The 21161-nt window shown below is 40.8% G+C and overlaps 5 protein-coding genes across 10 annotated transcripts; 4 read left to right on the top strand and 1 right to left on the bottom strand.

The window, feature by feature from the left end:
• Positions 1-118: 118 nt before the first annotated feature.
• On the top strand, positions 119-3972 carry LOC127250005 (uncharacterized). The gene is made up of 10 exons (XM_051273142.1): positions 119-353; positions 880-1016; positions 1116-1247; positions 1336-1446; positions 1545-1826; positions 1919-2118; positions 2228-2456; positions 2744-2854; positions 2950-3144; positions 3241-3972. The coding sequence occupies exons 1-10, from the start codon at positions 164-166 to the stop codon at positions 3580-3582; spliced, it is 1929 nt and encodes a 642-aa protein (XP_051129099.1). The 5' UTR covers positions 119-163; the 3' UTR covers positions 3583-3972.
• Positions 3973-4304: 332 nt separating this feature from the next.
• LOC127250007 (membrane protein PM19L-like) lies at positions 4305-5568 on the top strand. Its single transcript, XM_051273146.1, has 4 exons — positions 4305-4756; positions 4857-5076; positions 5178-5223; positions 5334-5568. Exons 1-4 carry the CDS (start codon positions 4633-4635, stop codon positions 5424-5426), a joined length of 483 nt encoding a protein of 160 aa, XP_051129103.1. The 5' UTR covers positions 4305-4632; the 3' UTR covers positions 5427-5568.
• LOC127250006 (uncharacterized) lies at positions 5559-8088 on the bottom strand. 3 transcript variants are annotated; one of them, XM_051273144.1, is made up of 7 exons: positions 7709-8088; positions 7293-7424; positions 7106-7196; positions 6888-6995; positions 6014-6705; positions 5863-5928; positions 5559-5664 (listed from the first exon to the last, which is right to left on the bottom strand). In XM_051273144.1, exons 2-6 carry the CDS (start codon positions 7353-7355, stop codon positions 5869-5871), a joined length of 1014 nt encoding a protein of 337 aa, XP_051129101.1. In that variant the 5' UTR covers positions 7356-7424; positions 7709-8088; the 3' UTR covers positions 5559-5664; positions 5863-5868. The 3 variants fall into 3 exon arrangements, with proteins under 3 accessions (XP_051129101.1, XP_051129102.1, XP_051129100.1); XM_051273145.1 differs by having other exon boundaries at positions 5559-5928; positions 7106-7193; positions 7709-8087; XM_051273143.1 differs by having other exon boundaries at positions 5559-5928; positions 7709-8087.
• A 225-nt stretch (positions 8089-8313) lies between these two features.
• Positions 8314-13704, top strand: LOC127250002 (ABC transporter B family member 9-like). Of its 4 annotated transcripts, none has more exons than XM_051273136.1 (13): positions 8314-8522; positions 8807-9089; positions 9162-9216; positions 9303-9478; positions 9562-9783; positions 9849-10087; positions 10156-10684; positions 10765-11038; positions 11108-11699; positions 11786-12008; positions 12083-12349; positions 12422-12685; positions 12877-13704. In XM_051273136.1, exons 2-13 carry the CDS (start codon positions 8865-8867, stop codon positions 13534-13536), a joined length of 3726 nt encoding a protein of 1241 aa, XP_051129093.1. In that variant the 5' UTR covers positions 8314-8522; positions 8807-8864; the 3' UTR covers positions 13537-13704. The 4 variants fall into 4 exon arrangements, with proteins under 4 accessions (XP_051129093.1, XP_051129094.1, XP_051129095.1 ...); XM_051273137.1 differs by lacking the exon at positions 8314-8522 and adding an exon at positions 8646-8724; XM_051273138.1 differs by lacking the exon at positions 8314-8522 and having other exon boundaries at positions 8941-9063.
• A 2458-nt stretch (positions 13705-16162) lies between these two features.
• Positions 16163-20768, top strand: LOC127249475 (ABC transporter B family member 9-like). The gene is made up of 11 exons (XM_051272261.1): positions 16163-16258; positions 16456-16510; positions 16586-16761; positions 16847-17068; positions 17146-17384; positions 17468-17993; positions 18059-18332; positions 18410-19043; positions 19112-19340; positions 19430-19960; positions 20035-20768. The coding sequence occupies exons 1-11, from the start codon at positions 16166-16168 to the stop codon at positions 20671-20673; spliced, it is 3618 nt and encodes a 1205-aa protein (XP_051128218.1). The 5' UTR covers positions 16163-16165; the 3' UTR covers positions 20674-20768.
• Positions 20769-21161: the final 393 nt, after the last annotated feature.

Raw genomic sequence — 21161 nt, forward strand, 5'->3', positions numbered from 1 at the left:
AACGATCACACCATAATCAACAAGGGCTCCCAAGACAATTCGGCTTGTACCTTACGCATCAGCAGTAGGACGCTTGCTTTATAATGCAGCAGGTATATCTCCAAACTACAGCAGCATTGAATATCTGTCTTTCAGTTGTCCTTCGTCGAAGACCCAGAACGCTATGCGGAGCTTTTCGATTCTCAGTTCTTCGAATTCTCTCTTCTGCTCAGGATATTACGCAGCTTTCTTGCCGCCTGGACTATTCCCGAGGAAATGGATTAACCCCGCGCCAAAACCTTCTTCTAGCGGAAGATTTCCACTTATTTCTTTGCAAATACACCGTTTTCCTTGCTTCGCTGTTCGCTCTACTGGTATTACATGCTGCTGGCAATAGCAGAATTGTACATATGGTTTTCAGTTTTTGGTTGAGTTAGTTGAAATCAAATGAATGTGAGCCTCGGGGTGTATTTCATTAGACTTGTCGTTTTATTTTTCTGTGTCTGTCTCGATCGACAAATTTGTAATTTTGGTGGTGTTGCCGTTCGAGTTTCAGGAAAAATATATCGGCCAACAATATTATCATTTTAGCTGCTTAAGGAGGCATAAAAATATTCACTTTGATTGTTAAGTGTCTTCGGTTATTAGTATTGAGAAGTACATGGTGCCTTTTGTGTGTCTTCCTTTTTAGTTTGAAGACTGTCACTGGAGTTGTGTTAGTATACTGTGCCAATGCGTGCCAATTTGAATACGTTTTTTTGGAAGCTGGTTTGATGCCTTAACTCTGTCTCCTGCTTGGTTCTGTAGTGTCTTAGTTTTTATCAAGTTAATTTGATTATATTTTGTGATTCTTGATTCTAAAGGAGCATTTCTTTCTTTTTTTTTTACCCCAATTTTCAGGTACTCAAGAGGTTTTGGAGACAGACTCATCTGCATTGGGCTTTGTTGAGACTGGTTACATATCTGGTGTGCATGGTTTACAAGGAGAGGTTCGCGTAAAACCAAGCACAGACTTTCCTGATCTACGCTTTTCCAAGGTACAAATGTTTGTGGCAAATAATCTGAAACATTTTATCATCAAAGTGAAAACGACTGATTACTTATGCTTTCAATGTCAAATCTTCTTAAACTTTTAGCCGGGAAAAAGATGGCTAAAGCAAAGAAATTCAGGAACGGAGACTCTTCAAGAAATTGAGCTGATTGAGGGGCGCGGTCATGGTGGACAAAAGTGGATAGTAAAATTTGGTAACATTGACACTGTGGAACAGGTGTGCCAAGATTTGGCTTGTTAGGACAGTATGGTTGTTAATACTGCCCTGAGTATGAGATATTTTAATCTTTGTCATCTGTTCTCAGGCACAAAAACTTGTTGGGTCAACCATATTGGTTCCGGATGAAGATAAACCGGATTTAGAGGAAGGAGAATTTTATACTCGTGACCTTATAGGAATGACCGTTGTTCTTAAGGTCTGTGCATCTTCATAACCTTATGCTTAAGAATATATCAATACACAAACAAAGCTGAACTTCAGCTACTCGTGGCTTCATGAATTTGATTGATCCAGGAGTCGGGGGAACTGGTGGGAACTGTTGACAGTGTTTACAAAACTGGGGCCCATGATCTTCTACATGTTAGGCTTAACTCGTTGCGAAACATACCAAACCGGATCGGAAAGATGAATATTTCGAAAGATAATTTGGGACCACTAGTGTGGGTTCCTTTTGTTGAAGCAATTGTTCCAACTGTTGATCTGGAAAAACGGGAAATGCTAATTACACCTCCCAAGGGGCTCCTGGAGTTGAATGTTCGATCTGATGAGAGATCCAAAAAAGAAAGGCGTGAGCTTGTGAGGGATAACTGTTTCGTTTACATTGTTATTTGCCAACCTAATTCACCAAACATCTAGATATGATAATAACTGTCAGTTGCTTGCATCAGGAATGGAAAGAAAGAAAAAAATTTCAAAGACGTGTAATAGCAGCGAAAAAGAAGCTATATGAAATGGAACAGAAACATGTATTTGACGGCGTTGGATATGGAGGGAGAGACAAAGCACGATTACTTGCAAATCAAATAGCATCTGTCAATTCAAACTTGCTTCAGCAGGCCCTGCAGAATATTGAGACACCTTTGACAAGGTAAACTTCTTCTGCATATTTAACTTCATTGCATACATCTGATGCTGCAAACAGGTTGCGTAATTTGATCATTATACTAATGTCTTTCATGCCTGCATGGCTTAATCAGACCAAATTTGCTCGATGTTTTGAGTGCTGTTCCAGGACCACACCGCTTAAGCATCTCTGATGAGCCATATTGCAAGCTGCAAAGGAAAGGGCACCTTTTGAATTCTGATGGTAAAATTGCTGTATGTGTAGTGTTGGGGAACACTGCTGATACTGAAAATGGTTCTGCTGCCAATTTTGATAACTCTGATGTCAAATCGATACTGGATGATCATGCGAGTTTTATTCAGGTATGTTGAACCATGCTTCTTTGTGATGCCTTTTGATATATATCAAAATGTTTAAGTTTCTTCCATTGTGAAATTTATAGGTTTGTATTATTTACATCAGTATGGCACTATAGTATCTCAGACATGGGACTGTGTTCTTTTTTTTTTGCCTAGCTGAAGTTTCAGTTAGTACACAATGTCATTCAAATTTATATATTGACAGTATCTTTGGAATTTTCAAAGAAAGCTCCTAAAAGCACCCATTTGATGATTCCAAGCCATCTGAAGCATTCGTTTCCTGATTGCAGGTTGAAGGCCGCCAATCTGTGCCTCTTATATTGGTCTGTGCTGCTGGTTCAGTCTCTTCTTTACAAGAACTTTTTTGGAATGATGACTTCTTTGGATTTGATCCTGAAAAGGTTGGTACTGTCAATATAAACCCATTTTATAAATTGTGCACAATTTTAAAACAATCACCTTGTCATCCATTATTCTGTTGGTTCTCTCCCTGCAGGTCTGGTTTTTGGAAGAAGAGAAGCTCCCCGTTGTTAGTAGCTCAATAGAAGGACATGGCAAGCACAAAATATTGATGAAGTCACCATGGGAATTCCTGCAAAGATCAGTTGGATCAGGAGGCTTGATCAGCTTACTTTCTTCCCAGGAATCCTTATTGGATCACCTAAGTGAAACTGGCATAGAGTATTTTGAGGTAAGACACATTTCATATCTGAGAAATAATCCCAAACACTTCTTTAACTTCAGCACATTACTTATGGACATCCTCCTCTGCTCTCTCTTCCGGCAGGTTGGCAAAATCAACCGAAACCATGAAAAGAGCCATGCCCTTCTTGGTCTACTCAGCTCATGCAGTGCAAACGTTGGGATCAATCTTTTCGAAGGCATCACGGTGGAAGAAGATTTTAACATCATATTCACCATGAGTTTCGTAAGGAAGTTGATCAAGCAGCTAAACAAGCTCCATTTTCGCGCCATTCTTACACGTAATTCGTATGTTCAGAAGATTGAGAAGGAATGGGTCGATGTCATCCCCTCCGAGGCCAATTCTTATGAGTTCCGTGCCTCGATATATGGCTGCTTGGATGCCACTCCCATCAACAAGGTCTGTGTGCTCGACTCCAACCTATAGTCGACGTATTTATACTGTTCTATAGATGGACATGAAACTATAGAGTTTTGTACAGTAGATGTTTCCGTTAGGTATAGTGCCTTTTGGTATCAGTCCAAATACGTCTTCAAGATGAGTCTCCAACTGTCAGAATGTCTGCCCCTAATTCAAATCAGTGCGAAATCTCTAATTGAGTGGTACGTACAGTTCCATTCCAATGGAGGGTTATTTGATTCAGGCATTTATGAATTTGATTTTGTACGTGGTTAACAATTTGAATTATCTATTTGGGGCTGTGTAACAATGTCGGCGATCAGAAACCAAACCATAGTTCAAGCCAGTATACTGCGGAACTCTCGTATGTAATTGAGTGGTTTCATGCCTTTATTCAGACAGAGAATGTGAAGTCCAGATGGTGGTATCTCCATCACTGTGTGAAGTTCGCCATTGATATAAGTATTACTCTACTCTTTAACAATTGGTGAAACAGTGTTTGAGCACCCCCATCAGAAAAAGGAAACCATGAAGAAATTTGTCTCTACTAGTATTTCTTAGTCCTTTTTTCCATTAGAAATGCCTGCAAATTTCTTCACAGTATTGTGAAGATAATAATATTTTGGTAACTCTTGTGCATTGCTCTATCTATTATAAATCTTTGGAAGGCTTTATATCTTTTGTTATGGTAAAGTTCTTATGAAGCTATGATTATCTTTTTCTGTACATATCAAGTAAAAAATGTTGAATTACTTAGGAATAATCACACATAAGCACAAGAAAAGAACATAGAGCTGTATGTGTTTGAGGGCAAGAAAGAATATGGATATTTTCCTTTCCTACCTTGAACACAAAGCATCTTCTTTATAACCTCACCCTCACAGGGACACCTTTTAGGATACAGATTTACAAGAAAAGAACCTAAAACTCTCATCAGCCAGCCTTATAAGTTCCATTTTTATCTGCAGAAAAAAGTACGATAGGAGATCTTGAGAAACTTAATTGATAGCAGAGGTCTGTGTAATTTTGTGTGAAACTTAATTGATAGCAGAGGTCTGTAATTTTGTGTGATCAAAGATGGCTGCTCAGCTTAAACCTTTGGCTGGCTTGCTTTTGTTCCTCAACTTTTGCATGCTCGCCATAATTCTTGGTATCGGTAGCTGGTCGATCAACAAGGCCATTGTAGAGGGTTTCACAATTGGTATGTTTTAATATTTGCTGATTGATGTGCAGTGCTTCTGTTTGTTTCATCTTTTATAGTTCTTCCATTAATGAAAACACACAATATGTTTACATAACAGGTCCGGGGTTTGATCTTCCTCCGCATTTCTCACCAATATACTTCCCAATGGGGAATGCTGCCACGGGTTTCTTTGTGGTCTTTGCATTGATAGCTGGCGTCGTTGGAATTGCATCCATCATTGCTGGAATAAACCATTTTCGTTATTGGGACTTGGACAGTTTGCCTGCAGCTGCCTCATCCGCAACCATCGCCTGGTCCCTGACACTTCTTGCCATGGGGTATCACCATTTATATGAAATCAAATCACGTTTAAGAATCTCTCCCACAACCATTTCAGTTTCTTGACTTTAAGATATCAAAATCTTATGATCCTTTTCAGCTTCGCATGTAAGGAGATCGAACTACTTCACAGAAACTCCAGCCTGGTGAGTTGCTACATAACATTATGCAATGCTGGAAAGCTTAAATGGTGTCAATAATCATCGATATAACCCTGCATTTTTTCGTTTTTTTTTTTCTTTCTTGCTCGCCGCAGCGAACAATGGAAGCGTTCACCATAATTCTATCAGCTACTCAACTGATATACATAGCTGCCATTCATGAAAGTCCAAGGTCCACTTACATATGAAGCAGAATTCCTGCCATGCCTAGTATGTGATTTGTGATTTGATTATTTCAATGTTAATTCACTGTGTGCGCTTTTTGCTCATCATGCTTCAAATACATTCATTCGTGTGTGCAAATAAAGGAGTGCATAGTCTTATTATTCATTCAGGTCTGCCCAAAATATTGAAATGTAAAATGATCCAAAACATTAACTTATAGTGAAGGTTGCAGTAGCAGAGATTCCTTAGAGGCCCTTTAACCTAGAGAAGAAAAGTATCTTCTTTTTATGGTTTATCAAGAAGAGAAAACTCTTGGGTCTATTCTATGCCAAAGCAATACGAGAGAAGATAACACCCTCCATGTCTAACCCCATTTCCTTTTCTATTTCGATGAGATGGTTGTATTTAGTCGTATAGTCGAGGTGTTTTTAGTTATGGATAGCGAAAAGAGGAACTAACCTTTAGTTATCCAACGGTGCGCGAAAACATGTCGAACAGTCCACAGCAACTCTTCCAGGATGTTTTCTGCAGAGCATAAAATGGTTTCAAAAGACTTAAAAAAACCAAAGTAACTGCGGCGAGTAATCGAGTAAGAAAAGTAACACTGGACCTCAGCTGTAGCGCCGGTATCCGGTGCAGCCATGGAGCCACATTGTGGTGGTAACAATGTACGATCATCGACAACAGATTTAGCTACGCAGGGAGCCAAAGAGACGTCTCGATCTTGTGCAGAAACACTCGCAATTCCTGCTTGCTTCGCCATAACTGAATTCCTCTCCAAGCCGGCCTCTGGGACATCTCCTGCAACCAATGCAGTATGAATCTCCTCAGCCGAATGATCTGCATCTCTACCAAGCTTTCTGTCACCCGAATTACGGCTACTCGCCTGCAAAACTTCGTCGTCGCTGCAAGACATTGTCTCCCCCTCAAAATGATAGTCTCCTCCAACTCTTCCTTCCAATCCATTCTCAGCCTGAATGACAGCCTCCTTTACAGCCATGTCCATTGATCTTGAATCAAGATTGGTGGCAGTGGCATCAACATGAGTCACACCCTCCTTTTCTTCTCCAATGTCCATTGATCTTGATTCAAGATTGGTAACATCAGTCTGAGTGGCACCCTCTATTTCAGCAGTGCCCATTGATCTTGATTCAAGATTAGTAACATCAACATTAGTGACATCCTCCTTTTTATCAAGATTGGTTACATCAGCCTGAATGGCACCCTCCATTTCAGCCATGTCCATTGATCTTGATTCAAGATTGGTAACATCCCTTTCTTGCTGTTTCAGGCCCTCATTTCCTACCATTTCAAAATTCAAGTTCAATCTATCACCACAACTCCACAAAATCAAACATTATCAAATGCATATATTCAAACATACTAAAGATGTCAATGTTAATTACTCCAACATTCACCCCCAGCATAATGTGTGTATATATATATATATATAATATGTATGTATAATGTAAGTACGTATGTACCGTAAGAATGTGTGGAAGAAGAAGAGGCTTTGTTGTCGATCTTGGGCTGGTTTTCCTTCTTCTTCTTCTTCGCAGCTTTTCGCTTCTTCGCACCAGAGGGCATCTCTTCTGCTCAAAAAAATGACAAAAAAAATAAAAAGAAAAGAAGAAGAAAAGAAAACAAGGCGTGGTTTTGGCCTATGGGGTGTTTTATGGTTTATGTTTATGGCACGCTCAACCTTCTCTCCCTACACCAAAATTTCTGGCGCTGCTACAGTTCAGTGCTTTGCGCTCCTTTATTTCTTTTTCTTGTTTGTTGGTTTTTTGCTGCTGAAAATGACAAAATGAGAAAAGAAAATGAAATGGGATTGGATGAATATGGAAAAGATCGGCAAGCAGGCCTAGAAAGAGGAAGAAGGTACTGACAGATTCGCGGTGATTCTTGGTGGCTCCTGGGACCCCAACACCAGATAGATCTGTACCCTTCATCTTCCCAGGCCGACACCACCGACGGCGTGGATCATCGTTCCGAAGGTTTTCCTGCTGGCATTTTAATTTCTTTCCAAAGAAAAATATATAGAAATTAAACCATTGCAGTGATGAAATACACTCAGCAATAATAACTGAAAATCTGAAAAAAAAAATTAAAAATCATCCATAATAAAAATGAAAATTCACTCCTTAATTGAAGGAAATAACAGGAAATTATTATGGTTAGTAAGCAAGAATAATCAAATTTCGGGCCATGGGCTGAACTCCACTAGTTGGGCTTTCTAAAGCCCAAATGAATGGGCTTATTCTCTCAAGTTCGTAATATACAATTCCCTCCAATTCGTACCAACCTCGCACGAGGAAAAATTCAATTATCCAAATGGCACCAGTTCGTGACACGTCATCTCGTCTTCTTCCTTAATTCGGCAGCGTCCGGCGTTAATGGCGGAACAGAGAATCGCGGAAAGACGTGGAAGCAACATTTCTTACATCAATGGCTGTTTGTTTTGGACAACACTTTATCTCCACATCACAAAATCGACATGTAGAAATGGTAATCAGATTTCCCGCGACCCACGAAATATAGTTGCCTGGAACAACGGCTGCAGTAATTGCGTGCATTCAGGGGAATACAATCAATCAAGAACACAGAAATTTAACAAAGCCATCGATTTCTTGGCAGTGACCAAATTGGATTCTTAGTATTACTACTGTTCTAATGCTGAAATATTCATTCCCAACAGTTAGGGTTTGCAGATCGTTTTCTTGGCAAAGTTTGATTTTTTAAAAATTCATCTGCAGAAATAATGTGATGCAAATAATTTCAACAGTCAATTCAAACCGCCCAAGGATAACTAAGGATGCCAAACCCTAAATTTTCCAAGTCAAACAGAAGTAAACCATTTTGGTAATCTCTAATTTAATTATCCCCAAAAGTTCCATTCCGACAAGACATCAGATATCCATATCCATATTCATTTTCCAACTTCCAACTGAATTTCCACAGGCTTTTATATCAAACACGACGAACTTTGTCTCAGTCAATGTTTATAAATAGCAGAATTTTTTATACAATTCTTTTGCGCAGAATCAATCAGTTAGTTCTGCCGACTTCAAGACCATACGTGTGCTTCTGCATCTGCTCCACATTAGGACAGTAGAGAGGTAGGTTATCCAAATTGAATCAAATACCTATCTTTTTATTATTATTATTATTATTTTTTTTTTTTTTTAATATTTCAAATTCCAAATTCAAATCCAAACATTAAAAAAACCCAGATTTTTGCGTCCCACAAGCCCCATCAAGAATCTGTACCATTTTTCAGCATGAACATGAACTTGAACATGATTGTTGCACTATACATAAGTAAAAAGAATTCATGTATAGCTAAAATTAATGTGCTTATTGTAAGAAAAGACTCATAACAGCTCAAACTTTGCTTCTGCAGGGGCTGTGGTGAAAACAGTTGAGAGTTCGTCGAAGAGGAGGTGGTAGAAGCGAAACGAATGGAGCTGCGAAGCGCTAAAAATGGCGCGCAAATGTATCCGAAACCTGGGGTTTATATGCTTTTTTCTTATGCTGATAGAATAGATTTGATGCTGATGATCACCGGAAGCATAGGCGCCATTGCGAATGGCGCGACGCAGCCGATTAGCACACTTACATTTTCGCAACTTGTGAACTCTTTGGGACAGACAGATCATAGTCAGCTCCTCCATCAAGTTTCAAAGGCACATATATATATATATAGATACGTACATACATAGATACTCTGTTTTATTGATGTGTTTTTATTTTTTCAGGTGGCTCTTAAGATACTATACATTGCAATTGGCGGCGCTGTCGCCGGATTTCTGCGTAAGTTTGTTCATTTGTATACGTGAGTACTTATGCGTGTATATATATATATCTATGTAAGTTTTACGGCGCTTGATGATGAACAGAGGTGTGCTGTTGGAAGGTAACCGGAGAGCGCCAATCAAGCCGGATACGAGCATTGTACTTGAAGGCATTGCTAAGGCAAGAAATTGCCTTTTTCGACACTGAATCCACAACAGGGGAAATGATGAGCAGCATCTCTGAAGAAGCCAATCTCATTCAAGAAGCCATGGGAGAAAAGGTTGTCTGATACGCCGACGTAAGGATTTTTAGGGACAGGTGGCCTCGAACCTGACAAGGATCGTTGGTTTGTTTCAATGACAGGTAGGCAAGTTCATGGAGTTCGCATCGACCTTCATTTCTGGCTTCATTATAGCATTTGCCAGAGGCTGGCTTCTGTCGATAGTCTTGCTTTCATGGGTTCCAGCGATTGTCTTAGTCGGAGGATCCTTGGCGCTTCTTACATCGAAGATGTCTGCCAACAGACAGACGGCTTATGCAGAAGCGGGACATGTTGTGGAACAAACACTCGGCGCCATTAGGACAGTAAGTTTAAGGACACTTCTGTAGTCGGCGTAGATTTCATGTCTTCTAAGGTTGTTCTGTTGCAGGTTGTATCGTTCTCTGGAGAGTCGAAAGCGATCATAAGCTACAACAAGAAGCTAGAAATTGCATACAGAGCAGCGACTCGACAAGGCTTGGTGTCGGGGGTTGGACTTGGCCTAATGTTGCTAATAACTTTCGCCAGCTACGGCTTCGCCATTTGGTACGGATCGAGGCTGATTTTGAACAAAGGGTACAACGGAGGCGATGTCGTGAATGTCATCATCGCCATCATGATAGCCGGATCGTAAGTTAAAATCTGGTCTTCTTACATGAATCAGTACTGTCTGTTTGTCCTAAGAAGTTTCGATTCAGGTCGCTGGCGCAGACGTCGCCGTGTTTGAATGCATTCTCAGCAGGGCAAGCTGCAGCAAACAAAATGTTCGAGATCATCAACCGGAAGCCATTGATCGATCCATACGATACGAGTGGGATAATCAAGACAGGCGGCCTGGAAGGCGACGTCCGGTTTAAGGATGTCTACTTCAGTTATCCATCACGGCCTGATGTCCCGATATTCGCTGGACTGTCGTTACATGTCCCGAAGGGGAAAACAACGGCGTTGGTAGGACAGAGCGGAAGCGGCAAATCGACTATAATCAGTTTGCTGGAGAGGTTCTACGATCCTGACGCCGGAAAAGTTCTCATCGACGGCATTGATCTGAAAAAGTATCAGCTGAGATGGATCAGGCAACGGATGGCGCTCGTTAGCCAGGAGCCGATCCTGTTTTCGACCACGGTGAAGGAAAATATACTTTACGCGAAACCTGATGCAACCGACGAAGAGATCAGACGTGCTGTCGAGCTTGCAAACTGCGCTGAATTTGTCGAGCGGCTGCCTAATGTAAAGCTGTTGTCTTTTAACTCATCGGCTACTGATTCGATCCTCGAGTCCTTTCGCTCAAAGACTGTTGTTTGTCACAGGGGATCGATACAATGGTAGGCGAAAACGGGGGGCAGCTATCGGGGGGCCAGAAGCAAAGAGTCGCAATTGCTCGGGCGATCCTAAAGAATTCGAAAATTCTTCTTCTTGACGAAGCAACAAGCGCGCTGGACGCTGCATCTGAGCGCAGCGTGCAGTGTGCGCTCGAGAAAGTCATGCCTGATCGAACGACTGTTGTTGTCGCTCATCGCTTGTCCACAGTAAAGAACGCCGGGATCATAGCTGTGTTGGATGCCGGAAAGATGATTGAACAAGGTAACAACTTTCCGCACTTCTTTCTTACGCGCGAATGTTTCTAACGAAACTTTTGTCGAATCGTTTTAGGCGCGCACGATGACTTGATTCAAAATCCGGAAGGCGCATATAGTCGGCTCCTTTACTTGCAAGAGGGCAGCACAGAAGCATTACACAAGACTCGGAATGGCACAGCTGATATTGACAACTTATCCATCAAAACAGAGCATTCTGTAGTCGAATCGAGCAAGAATTTGACAGTTGCCCTTCCAAGAAAAAGATCGATGAAGTATAAGGCAGTTGAAGTAGATGAGTTCGATGTGAAGAATAAAACAAGCTTAGCATACAAACGGTTGGCTTACTTAAACAAACCTGAGCTTCCTTCTCTGCTCATCGGATCCATAGCTGCAGGCATCCATGGTGTCGCCTTCCCCGTGTTTGGATTACACATGGCGACAGCGTTTGGAGTGTTCTTCGAACCTCCAAATGAGTTACAGAAGAAATCGAGGTTTTGGGCGCTAATGTTCATCGCTGTGGGCGCAGTAGTTTTGGTTGCTGTGCCGGTTCAAAGCTACATGTTCGGAGTGTCCGGTGGGAAACTGGTGCGGCGCATTCGCGCCTTACTCTTCGAAAAGATCGTTCATCAAGAAATCGGTTGGTTCGACGATCCAGCAAACTCGAGGTTGCATTCTTGCAGACACTCACTCTCAACATGACTATAGTTTCCTTGCATATATACTTACTTACAGTTACAGCATCTTCTTGCAGTGGCGCAATCGGCGCGAGGCTATCCGGCGATGCCTTGACCGTGCGAAACCTTGTTGGCGACAGGCTGGCTTTGGCTGTCCAAAATGTGGCAACTGCAGCAGCTGGCCTTCTCATTGCATTCATGGTTAACTGGAAGCTCGCGCTCACTGTTGTCGTCGTCGTCCCTCTTATGCTCGTAGAAGGATACTTTCGGATGAAGCTCGTCAAGGACAGGACTAACAAGGTATGCTCGTCGCGACGTGCGCATACTTTGTATCTATCCATCGGAGAAGATAAACAATAGATGTATATATTCAGGCGATGTTCGAAGAAGCGAGTCAGGTAGCAAGTGACGCGATCCGTGGAATCAGGACCGTCGCATCCTTTCTAGCTGAGCGCAAAGTGATGGAAATGTACGAAAGAAAATGCGAAGGTCCGATGAAACAGGGAGTTTGGCACGGAGCTGTGCGAGGCGCCGGTTTAGGATTTGCGAACTTTGTGTTGTTCTGCATCTACGCCTTTTCTTTCTACATCGGCGCTGTTCTTACAAAGCGCGGCGAGGCCAATTACAGCGAGGTGTTTAAGGTAACTCAACGCTCATCCTACCATTTTAGAGCCACTCCATCGTATCTGTGATCGATCATCATCCTAATGCAGGTCTTCTTCGCATTTCAAGTGTCCTCGCTCGGCATTGCGCAGAGCGGTAGCCTCGTTGAAGACTTCAACAAATTCAAGCAATCCGCAGCGTCCATCTTCGACATCCTCGACAGACAGTCCTTGATCGACGGCAGCAGCAACGAAGGGCTGCAACAGGACACATTGAAAGGGGACATCAAGTTTCGAAACATCAGCTTTCGATATCCTACGCGACCCGACGCCGAGATCTTCAAGAACTTATGCTTGTCGTTATCGCCGGGAAAGGTAAAAAAAACACACAAAACATTATTCCCTAAGTCACCTATACAGATTTGCGAAGTTAGATGTAAACTTATATCCAACGATTTTTTTTAATGTGGACTCTAGTTTGTTAGTAAAGGACCGATTCACCTAAAAGCTTAAAATATAGGACTCGAACTCGAGACTCTGATACCAACAGTTGTTTTTTGACACAGACAAATGCGCTTGTCGGACAGAGCGGAAGCGGCAAGTCGACGGTGATAAGCCTGCTGCAGAGGTTTTACGACCCCGACGCAGGCCATATCTACTTGGACGGCATCGATATATACAAATTCAACGTACGATGGCTTAGGCGACAGATGGGGCTCGTCGGCCAAGAGCCTCTTCTCTTCAATGAGACGATCCGCGACAACATTTGCTTCGGCAGGGACCGCGGCGTGCTCGAAGAAGAGGTCATTGCAGCAGCAAAGGCGGCAAATGCACACGGCTTTATATCTGCACTGCCCAACGGCTACGACACTTACGTCGGCGAGCATGGCGTGCAGCTGTCGGGCGGGCAGAAACAGAGAATCGCCATTGCCAGAGTGGTTCTTAAGGATCCGAAGGTGCTGTTGTTGGACGAGCCGACGAGTGCGTTGGATGCGGAGTCGGAGCGGGTAGTGATGGAGGCGTTGCGTGGAGTCGGAGCCGGTGGTAGGACGACTGTGGTGGTGGCGCACCGGCTGAGCACCGTCAGGAATGCTGACAGCATTGCGGTGATCGAAGAGGGTCGGGTTGCGGAAGAAGGGACGCACGACGAGCTCTTGATGATCTCCGGCGGCGTCTACGCCAATTTGGTGTCGTTCGACGTTGTATTGCAGCGAGGAACTGTTTGATTGGATTTTTTTTGTTTGATTTTTTTGGGATTTTAGGTAAGTGTATAGAATTGATTCATTTGATTTATTATTGGTTTCATATATGTTTTTGTTTCAATTGTGAAGCTAAAGCGGGAGTCTGGGATGAAAATTCTTTGTTAACAGAATGAGTCGAGCAAATTTTAAGTGCTTGTATTTGTTCGTTCACATGACTCATATTTTTCCGTTAACACTTCAAATTCATTACAGTGTTCCAACTCAGTTTTGTTAAATAATTTTAGGTAAAATTATTCTAACGTATTTTCAAAATTATCCATAAAACCTCTTTATATTTTAAAAATTGAGGAAAATGATTTATTATCCATATTTTTTTTTTTGCTTTGGTGGGGTTTTATAAAATATTTTGAAAGTATAAGGGGTGTTATGCAATTTTATTTTTTTTTATATTGAGTTTCGAAACTACATAAGCTTTTGCAATTTTTAAAGTAAAAATGGATTTACTCGAATTTCGAAATTACAAGAGTTAGGGACAATTTTGCCATAATTTTATTAATTTTTAGTTTGTACTAGTGTTTGGCTCCATTAAAATATCATTTTCCATTTTTGTCAAGAACATTATTTATTAATTTAGTAATTCACTTACCTAATATAATTAATATATTTATCACTTTTGATATATTACACAAATATTATTACTTTATATCACACAATCCAATAGAAATATTTTTGTCTTTTTCATTATAAACCAATATACACTACAAAAAAATATATATATATATATTTGTAATGAAATTTCGTCCATATAATTCACGTAGCTAACGTAATTTCATTCCTAATTTCATCAGTAAACACAAAAATACTTGTTACAAAAATGATTTTTTCTCGTAGTGATAATACTAATAATTTTGTTTTCTTTGAGACCGAGGCAGTATTTATTTTATTTTATTTTATTCTGTAATTAATAATTTCATATAAATATATATATATATATATTAATATGTATATATAATGAACATTGGTGAAAATTACGAACAAGCTTCGGATTCATTCGTTAACAAAAACGAGTTTATTTATATTATTCAACTCAATTCATTTATATTCACGAACAAATTTAAATCGAACTTCATTAATAAAGCGAGTCTATTTATACTATTCAAATCGATTCATTTATATTAGCGAACAAACATAAATGGAGCTTCATTGTCCAAAAGGATTCCGTCGTCATAATACATGATGATAGAAAGGAACAATTAATTGTTGTGGGAGAAGTAAGACCATAACTAGCGTGCAAAAATAGTAACTTTGACCTTAGTGTAGCAGTTTTAGGTGGTCTCCTCGGATGCACCTGCAAAAGTGAGGGTGGCACCCTCCATGATTAGACCTGCTACAACATTCCTCCAAATTTATTATTTACAAATTAATCATTTTAGTTTGTTTTATAAAAATTTGATTTTACTATTTATATTATTTATAGAATAAATTATTTTTTATATAATTATATTTTATTTTTTTTGAAAAAAAATGATATTTACATTAAATTATAAATCAAGCATACTGAATTGAATAATGATGGTAAGTAGTACTAGTATTTAGTAAATATGGCAAGTAGTAATGTATACCTATATGTATAATAATAAATTACCATCTTTTCCATCTTTGGTGAGTCCAACTATTTGAAGGGTCTGTATTTATTTGCTTACCAAAATATAATTAGGAAAATCTTTTCCTAAAACGTTCATGTCATTTAAATTAAATATGACAATAATATATATATATATATATAAGTATACACATCATAGTAGGATTTGTTCTGTATAAAATTATTAGTAATATCTTAATATTATTTAATACAACCTACAAAGGAAAGATCAATAATCCTTGATTACTTACTATACTATCATACAAAGCTCTACTTTATAGGAATTGTAATAATACACAGTAAATACATGTTAATTTGTATAAAATAATATTTTGATTAAAAAATAATAATATTTTATTGATCAATAAAAATATATAAAAAAATTTAATATTTTTATATTTTAATTTAAATAAAAATTAAAAATATTATAATATCAATATATAATTATTTTATATACATGTATGTATGTATATATTTCTAGAAGGTTACAAGAATGAGATTGTTCACGGGTATAAATAGAGGGGTGGCGGATCCTCCATGACTGTGGGGGGGTGATACGCAAAAGGCCATGGCGATCATTAACTCCACGCACCACTTTGATCTTTGTTAGTAGAAAGATTCCGCAATGGAAGATCTCCACAACACGACGGATCAATCGCAGAGTTTCGTATCCCACAAGATAGGAGAGTCTGTTAGATACCGGAATTTCAGATATTTCCCCACGCTCAATTCTCCTTTACGTAGTCGTGTAATTCCATCGGAGGTTTTTTCTTGAGGTTTTTTCCCTGCTGAACAAGTGTTTTCTGTCCATCGATGTCGTCGTTCTTTGCTTTTAAATACTTCCATTTTTGGTCCAAACAGCAGATTCGCTACTAAAGAATCAAGATGGAGAATGCGACGGTCAAGAAAGAAGATCAGAAGATTGCGTTTTATAAACTCTTCGCATTCGCGGATCGTCTCGATTTGGCGCTCGTCGCCATTGGTACGGTCGGCGCCGTAGGGAATGGCCTGATGCAACCGCTAATGGCGCTTTTCTTCGGGCAGATGATCAATTCGTTCGGAGGAGGATTGGATTCGTCTAATGTTCTGCATGAAGTTTCAAAGGTCATTGGCGATTCACTCTCTTTTACGTACTGGAATTGATTTCTTATTCGTTATTGAGCGCAATTTTAATTTAATTCGATTCTGTAATCCCTACTCTGAGTTAATCTACTGATAGATACGTCTATGCTGTTCTTACAGTGAGAAATTTGATTCTGTTAAGTTAATACTGAGGCTCGCATTTTCGGCACAAATTTCAGGTTTCCCTCAAATTAGTGTATTTGGGCATTGGCGGGGGAATTGCTGGGCTTCTACGTACGATTCTTTCATTCCTTCTGTTATTCTTTGCTCATTAACAGTGTTTGAACTTGCAATGGTATTGATGAACAGAGATGATGTGTTGGATGGTAACGGGAGAAAGACAGGCAGCTCGAATAAGAGGGCTATATTTGAAAACGATTTTAAGGCAAGATATTGAGTTCTTCGACACCGAAACCACGACAGGAGAGGTCATTGGGAGGATGTCAGGCGACACAATTCTTATTCAAGACGCCATGGGAGAGAAGGTGAGTTTCGAATACAAACAGCACCTCTAGCTCTGTGTCTCTATTTTTTTTTTTTTTCTAATTGAAATTGATGATTTTATATCAGGTTGGAAAGTTCATTCAGTGTATATCCACATTTTTTGGAAGCTTTGTTCTTGCTTTCATTCAAGGATGGCGCCTCGCGATAGTTTTGTCTTCGAGCCTTCCGGCTCTTGTCATAGCAGGGGGATGTGTGGCTGTGATTATGTCGAAGATGGCAAGCCAGGGACAAGTTGCTTATGCTGAAGCTGGAAGTGTAGTGGAACAGACAATCGGAGCAATTAGGACGGTAAAAAAACTGCATTCAAATAGTACTTGCAACATTAGTTTTCGGTGATCTTATTCGAATTAGTAAATGTATCATAGGTTGCATCCTACACCGGCGAGAAACAGGCCGCAGAAAAATACGATAGCAAGCTTAAGACAGCTTATGCAGCTACTGTAAAACAAGGTCTAGCTTCAGGTGTGGGAATTGGTGTGTTGCTGTTCATAATCTTTGCTACCTATGGACTTGCTGTTTGGTATGGAGCAAAATTGATAATCCATAATGGCTATAAGGGAGGGACTATTATCAGTGTTGTGATGGCGATTTTGATCGGAGGAATGTAAGCATAATAAGATCATAATCGATACTTATGACTGTCGTCTTGATCAACCGATAAATTGTCGATGAAATGTTATTTTTCAGGTCACTCGGCCAAACATCTCCGAGTTTGAATGCATTTGCAGCAGGACAAGCTGCAGCTTACAAGATGATCAAGACAATCGAGCGCAAGCCAAAGATCGATTCGACCAATACTAGCGGGATGGTGCTGCAAGATATGAAAGGTGAGATTGATCTGAAAGATGTACATTTCAGTTATCCGGTGCGGCCTGAAGTCAAGATCTTCTCCGGGTTCACACTACATGTCCCGTGCGGAAAGACTGTTGCGTTGGTTGGACAGAGCGGGAGTGGGAAGTCCACGGTGATCAGCTTAGTCGAGAGATTCTACGATCCTGATGCCGGAGAAGTACTAATCGATGGTGAAAATTTAAAGAACTTGAGCCTTCCATGGATCAGAGGGAAGATTGGACTTGTAAGCCAAGAACCTGTCCTGTTCACTACTACTCTAAAGGAAAACATCTTATACGGCAAAGAAAATGCTACTGATGAAGAAATAATGAACGCCATCCGGCTTGCGAACGCTGCTAAATTCATCGACAAGCTGCCGAAGGTAGATTATACTCGTCCATGTTTATCTTTAGAAGTCAGTGTGCTAAAAGGTTCATTTGGTTACAGGGCCTTGACACCATGGCTGGTGAACATGGAGCTCAGCTATCCGGTGGCCAGAAGCAGAGAATCGCGATTGCGCGAGCTATTCTAAAGAATCCAAAAATACTTCTTCTCGATGAAGCAACAAGTGCGTTGGATGCAGAATCAGAGCATATAGTGCAGGAAGCGCTCGACAATGTTATGACGAATCGAACAACTGTTGTTGTTGCGCATCGTTTGACAACTATTAGGAATGCAGATCTTATTGCGGTTGTACACTCTGGGAAAATAGTAGAGCAAGGTTTGCATAAAATCGATTACTTCGCAGTCTTATCTCGTGCCATATAAATTGATATCTTCTTCAAAAAAATTTTTTAGGTACACATTCTGAATTGATTGAAGTTCCTGAGGGAGCTTATACACAGCTTGTTCGGATGCAAGAAGTCGGAAAAGAGTCGAACACAGATGAAGCAGATGAATTGCAGAGAGAAGATTTAGATAGGAATTCAATAAATAGAATTTCTTCTATTGGATCTAGAAGCCAAGGCTCATCGAGGCGTTCGTCTATTCCTGCTAATGACATTCCCGGTAATCTCGACATCCATGAAGCTCAAACAACACCTGATAGGAATGCCAAGGCTGAAAATGTCGCGAGAAAGCAGAAAAAGGTCTCTATCAGACGGCTTGCATACCTTAACAAGCCCGAGCTGCCATATGTGCTACTTGGATGCGTTGGTTCTGTGGCACATGGCGTAATGTTCCCAATTTTCGGGCTCTTGGTGTCTTCTGCAATCAGAGTTTTCTTCGAACCGCCACACAAGTTAAGGAAAGACTCGGAATTTTGGGGACTCATGCTGTTCATTTTAGCCTCATCTCTTCTCTTGGCGATTCCATTACAGTATTACTTCTTCGGAGTTGCTGGTGGTAAGTTGATCGAAAGGGTTCGTTCACTGACGTTCAAAAAGGTCGTGCATCAGGAGATCAACTGGTTCGACGCTCCTGCAAACTCAAGGTACATTGTCATCTCTAACGATTTTTTTTTCATTTCCTGCGAAAACTAAAATGGCTTGTCGCATTCAGTGGTGCAGTGGGTGCAAGATTAAGTGTCGACGCAGCCAATGTGCGAAGCATGGTAGGCGATGTGTGCGGATTAATCATACAAAACACGGCGACAGTGCTAGCCGGCCTTATCATCGCCTTCACGGCTAACTGGTTGCTGACACTCATTATCTTGGGTGTCCTGCCCCTCATCGGCTTGCAAGGTGTCACTCAGATCAAGTTCTTCAACGGCTTCGCGGAGAATGCTAAGGTCTCTTTACCAAATTCCTCGTGCGATTCGAATGAATGACTAACAATACCATACTAAAAAAAAGATCGAATGTACTAATTTACATACAGATCAAGTATGAAGAGGCCAGCCAAGTAGCAAATGATGCTGTGAGCAGCATAAGAACCGTGGCATCGTTCAGCGCTGAGGACAAAGTAATGAAAATATACGAGGAGAAATGCGAAGCTCCGGTGAAGCAGGGCATCAGGCTCGGAGTTATCAGCGGCGCAGGATTTGGCGCCGGTAATTTAGCACTTTTCTTCACGCAGGCGTTCTGTTTTTACATCGGAGCTGTTCTAATCCGGCATGGTAAAGCATCCTTCGGAGAAGTATTCAAAGTTTTCTATGCCCTCACACTTACCGCCATGGGCGTTTCCCAAGCAATGGCGAATGCTCCGGACATGAACAAGGTTAGAGAATCAGCAGCCTCCATATTAGCCATGCTCGACAGCAAACCTACAATCGATTCCAGCAGCGATCAAGGCTTAACGCTGAATAGAATCAACGGCGAAATCGAGTTCCAGCATGTTAGCTTCAGATATCCAACACGGCCTGATGTTCAAATCTTTCGCGACTTATGCCTCAAAATACCCTCCGGAAAGGTAATTACACATATATATATATATATATTTATGTCATGTGTCGTATAAAACTATATCATGTGCTGATTTGGCAGACGGTTGCTCTGGTGGGAGAGAGCGGATGCGGGAAATCAACGGTGATAAGTCTAGTGGAACGATTCTACGATCCGGATTCGGGGCGAGTACTTCTCGACCGCATGGAGATTCAGAAGCTGAATCTCCGGTGGCTCCGGCAGCAGATGGGGCTGGTGAGCCAAGAACCGGTGCTATTCAACGACACGATCAGGGCCAACATTGCATACGGCAAACAAGGAGAGGCAAGCGAGGAAGAGATAATCGAGGCTGCAAAATCCGCAAATGCTCACAGCTTCATATCAGCAATGCCTCAAGGATACGAGACAAATGTGGGCGAGCGAGGCGCGCAGCTGTCCGGCGGGCAAAAGCAGAGGATCGCGATCGCGAGAGCGATCCTGAAGCAGCCCAAGATCGTGCTTTTGGACGAGGCGACTAGCGCGTTAGACTCCGAATCAGAGCGGGTCGTGCAAGAAGCTCTGGATCAGATTATGGTGAACAGATCCACCATTGTTGTGGCTCATCGGCTGAAGACGATTATGGGATCGGACATCATCGCAGTTGTGAAGAATGGAGTGATTTGTGAAGAGGGGAAGCATGAGGACCTGATGAGCAATTCTAATGGAGTCTATGCTTCTTTGGTTGCTCTTCACAATTCTTGATGATCGATCATCTTTAAGCTTCGATTTCGTCGTTTAAGGTAATTACCTGTGAGTCTGATTAGAGTTTTTTTCTCCATTAATAATCAATTTGTCGACGTGAGGAAGTATTATTAATTTGATATCATCAAATACTTATAATTTTTTCTTGATTATAAGTATCGATCTAGCAACTTTCGACTGGCACTCGAACGTTGTTAGTGTAGAAATTACTCAAATCTTGGAAATCCGATCAAAGTATTGAGAGGATTTGGGAGAAAACTCCAATCAACAAGTCTTGAATGAATGAATGAATATGCAATTAGTAAACACAATTTATAAACAAGTGTGGATCAAATCTAACCAACACTTTATAATTATTTTTGACTTGGGAAAATAACTAATTATCTAAGTAGAAATATTTTTGATAATTATGGCTTGTGGTTCGGGTCGGCATCGGATCCGTACCCGAAATTTTAAGATGGCATAAACACGGGCTTTTTGGGTATTCA

This window comes from Andrographis paniculata, unplaced genomic scaffold (genome assembly GCF_009805555.1).
Source record: "Andrographis paniculata isolate CXL003 unplaced genomic scaffold, ASM980555v1 Contig36END, whole genome shotgun sequence".
In the NCBI taxonomy this organism is placed as follows: domain Eukaryota; kingdom Viridiplantae; phylum Streptophyta; class Magnoliopsida; order Lamiales; family Acanthaceae; genus Andrographis; species Andrographis paniculata.

What these genes read in the sequence shown, in the direction of transcription:
- LOC127250005 (XM_051273142.1), top strand. Translation starts at nt 164, where the DNA reads ATGCGGAGCTTTTCGATTCTCAGTTCTTCGAATTCTCTCTTCTGCTCA. An exon ending in AAAAAGAAAGGCGTGAGCTT is followed by an intron (nt 1,827 to 1,918) that starts GTGAGGGATAAC and finishes TGCTTGCATCAG; the next exon opens with GAATGGAAAGAAAGAAAAAA. An exon ending in TTGGATTTGATCCTGAAAAG is followed by an intron (nt 2,855 to 2,949) that starts GTTGGTACTGTC and finishes CTCTCCCTGCAG; the next exon opens with GTCTGGTTTTTGGAAGAAGA.
- LOC127250007 (XM_051273146.1), top strand. Translation starts at nt 4,633, where the DNA reads ATGGCTGCTCAGCTTAAACCTTTGGCTGGCTTGCTTTTGTTCCTCAAC. An exon ending in TGTAGAGGGTTTCACAATTG is followed by an intron (nt 4,757 to 4,856) that starts GTATGTTTTAAT and finishes TTTACATAACAG; the next exon opens with GTCCGGGGTTTGATCTTCCT. An exon ending in CTGACACTTCTTGCCATGGG is followed by an intron (nt 5,077 to 5,177) that starts GTATCACCATTT and finishes GATCCTTTTCAG; the next exon opens with CTTCGCATGTAAGGAGATCG.
- LOC127250006 (XM_051273144.1), bottom strand. Translation starts at nt 7,355, where the DNA reads ATGAAGGGTACAGATCTATCTGGTGTTGGGGTCCCAGGAGCCACCAAG. An exon ending in CCAAGAATCACCGCGAATCT is followed by an intron (nt 7,197 to 7,292) that starts GTCAGTACCTTC and finishes TGTCATTTTCAG; the next exon opens with CAGCAAAAAACCAACAAACA. An exon ending in ATACCGGCGCTACAGCTGAG is followed by an intron (nt 5,929 to 6,013) that starts GTCCAGTGTTAC and finishes TATGCTCTGCAG; the next exon opens with AAAACATCCTGGAAGAGTTG.
- LOC127250002 (XM_051273136.1), top strand. Translation starts at nt 8,865, where the DNA reads ATGGAGCTGCGAAGCGCTAAAAATGGCGCGCAAATGTATCCGAAACCT. An exon ending in CGGAAAGATGATTGAACAAG is followed by an intron (nt 11,039 to 11,107) that starts GTAACAACTTTC and finishes GAATCGTTTTAG; the next exon opens with GCGCGCACGATGACTTGATT. An exon ending in ATTACAGCGAGGTGTTTAAG is followed by an intron (nt 12,350 to 12,421) that starts GTAACTCAACGC and finishes ATCCTAATGCAG; the next exon opens with GTCTTCTTCGCATTTCAAGT.
- LOC127249475 (XM_051272261.1), top strand. Translation starts at nt 16,166, where the DNA reads ATGCAACCGCTAATGGCGCTTTTCTTCGGGCAGATGATCAATTCGTTC. An exon ending in TTCTGCATGAAGTTTCAAAG is followed by an intron (nt 16,259 to 16,455) that starts GTCATTGGCGAT and finishes CACAAATTTCAG; the next exon opens with GTTTCCCTCAAATTAGTGTA. An exon ending in AAGACGCCATGGGAGAGAAG is followed by an intron (nt 16,762 to 16,846) that starts GTGAGTTTCGAA and finishes ATTTTATATCAG; the next exon opens with GTTGGAAAGTTCATTCAGTG.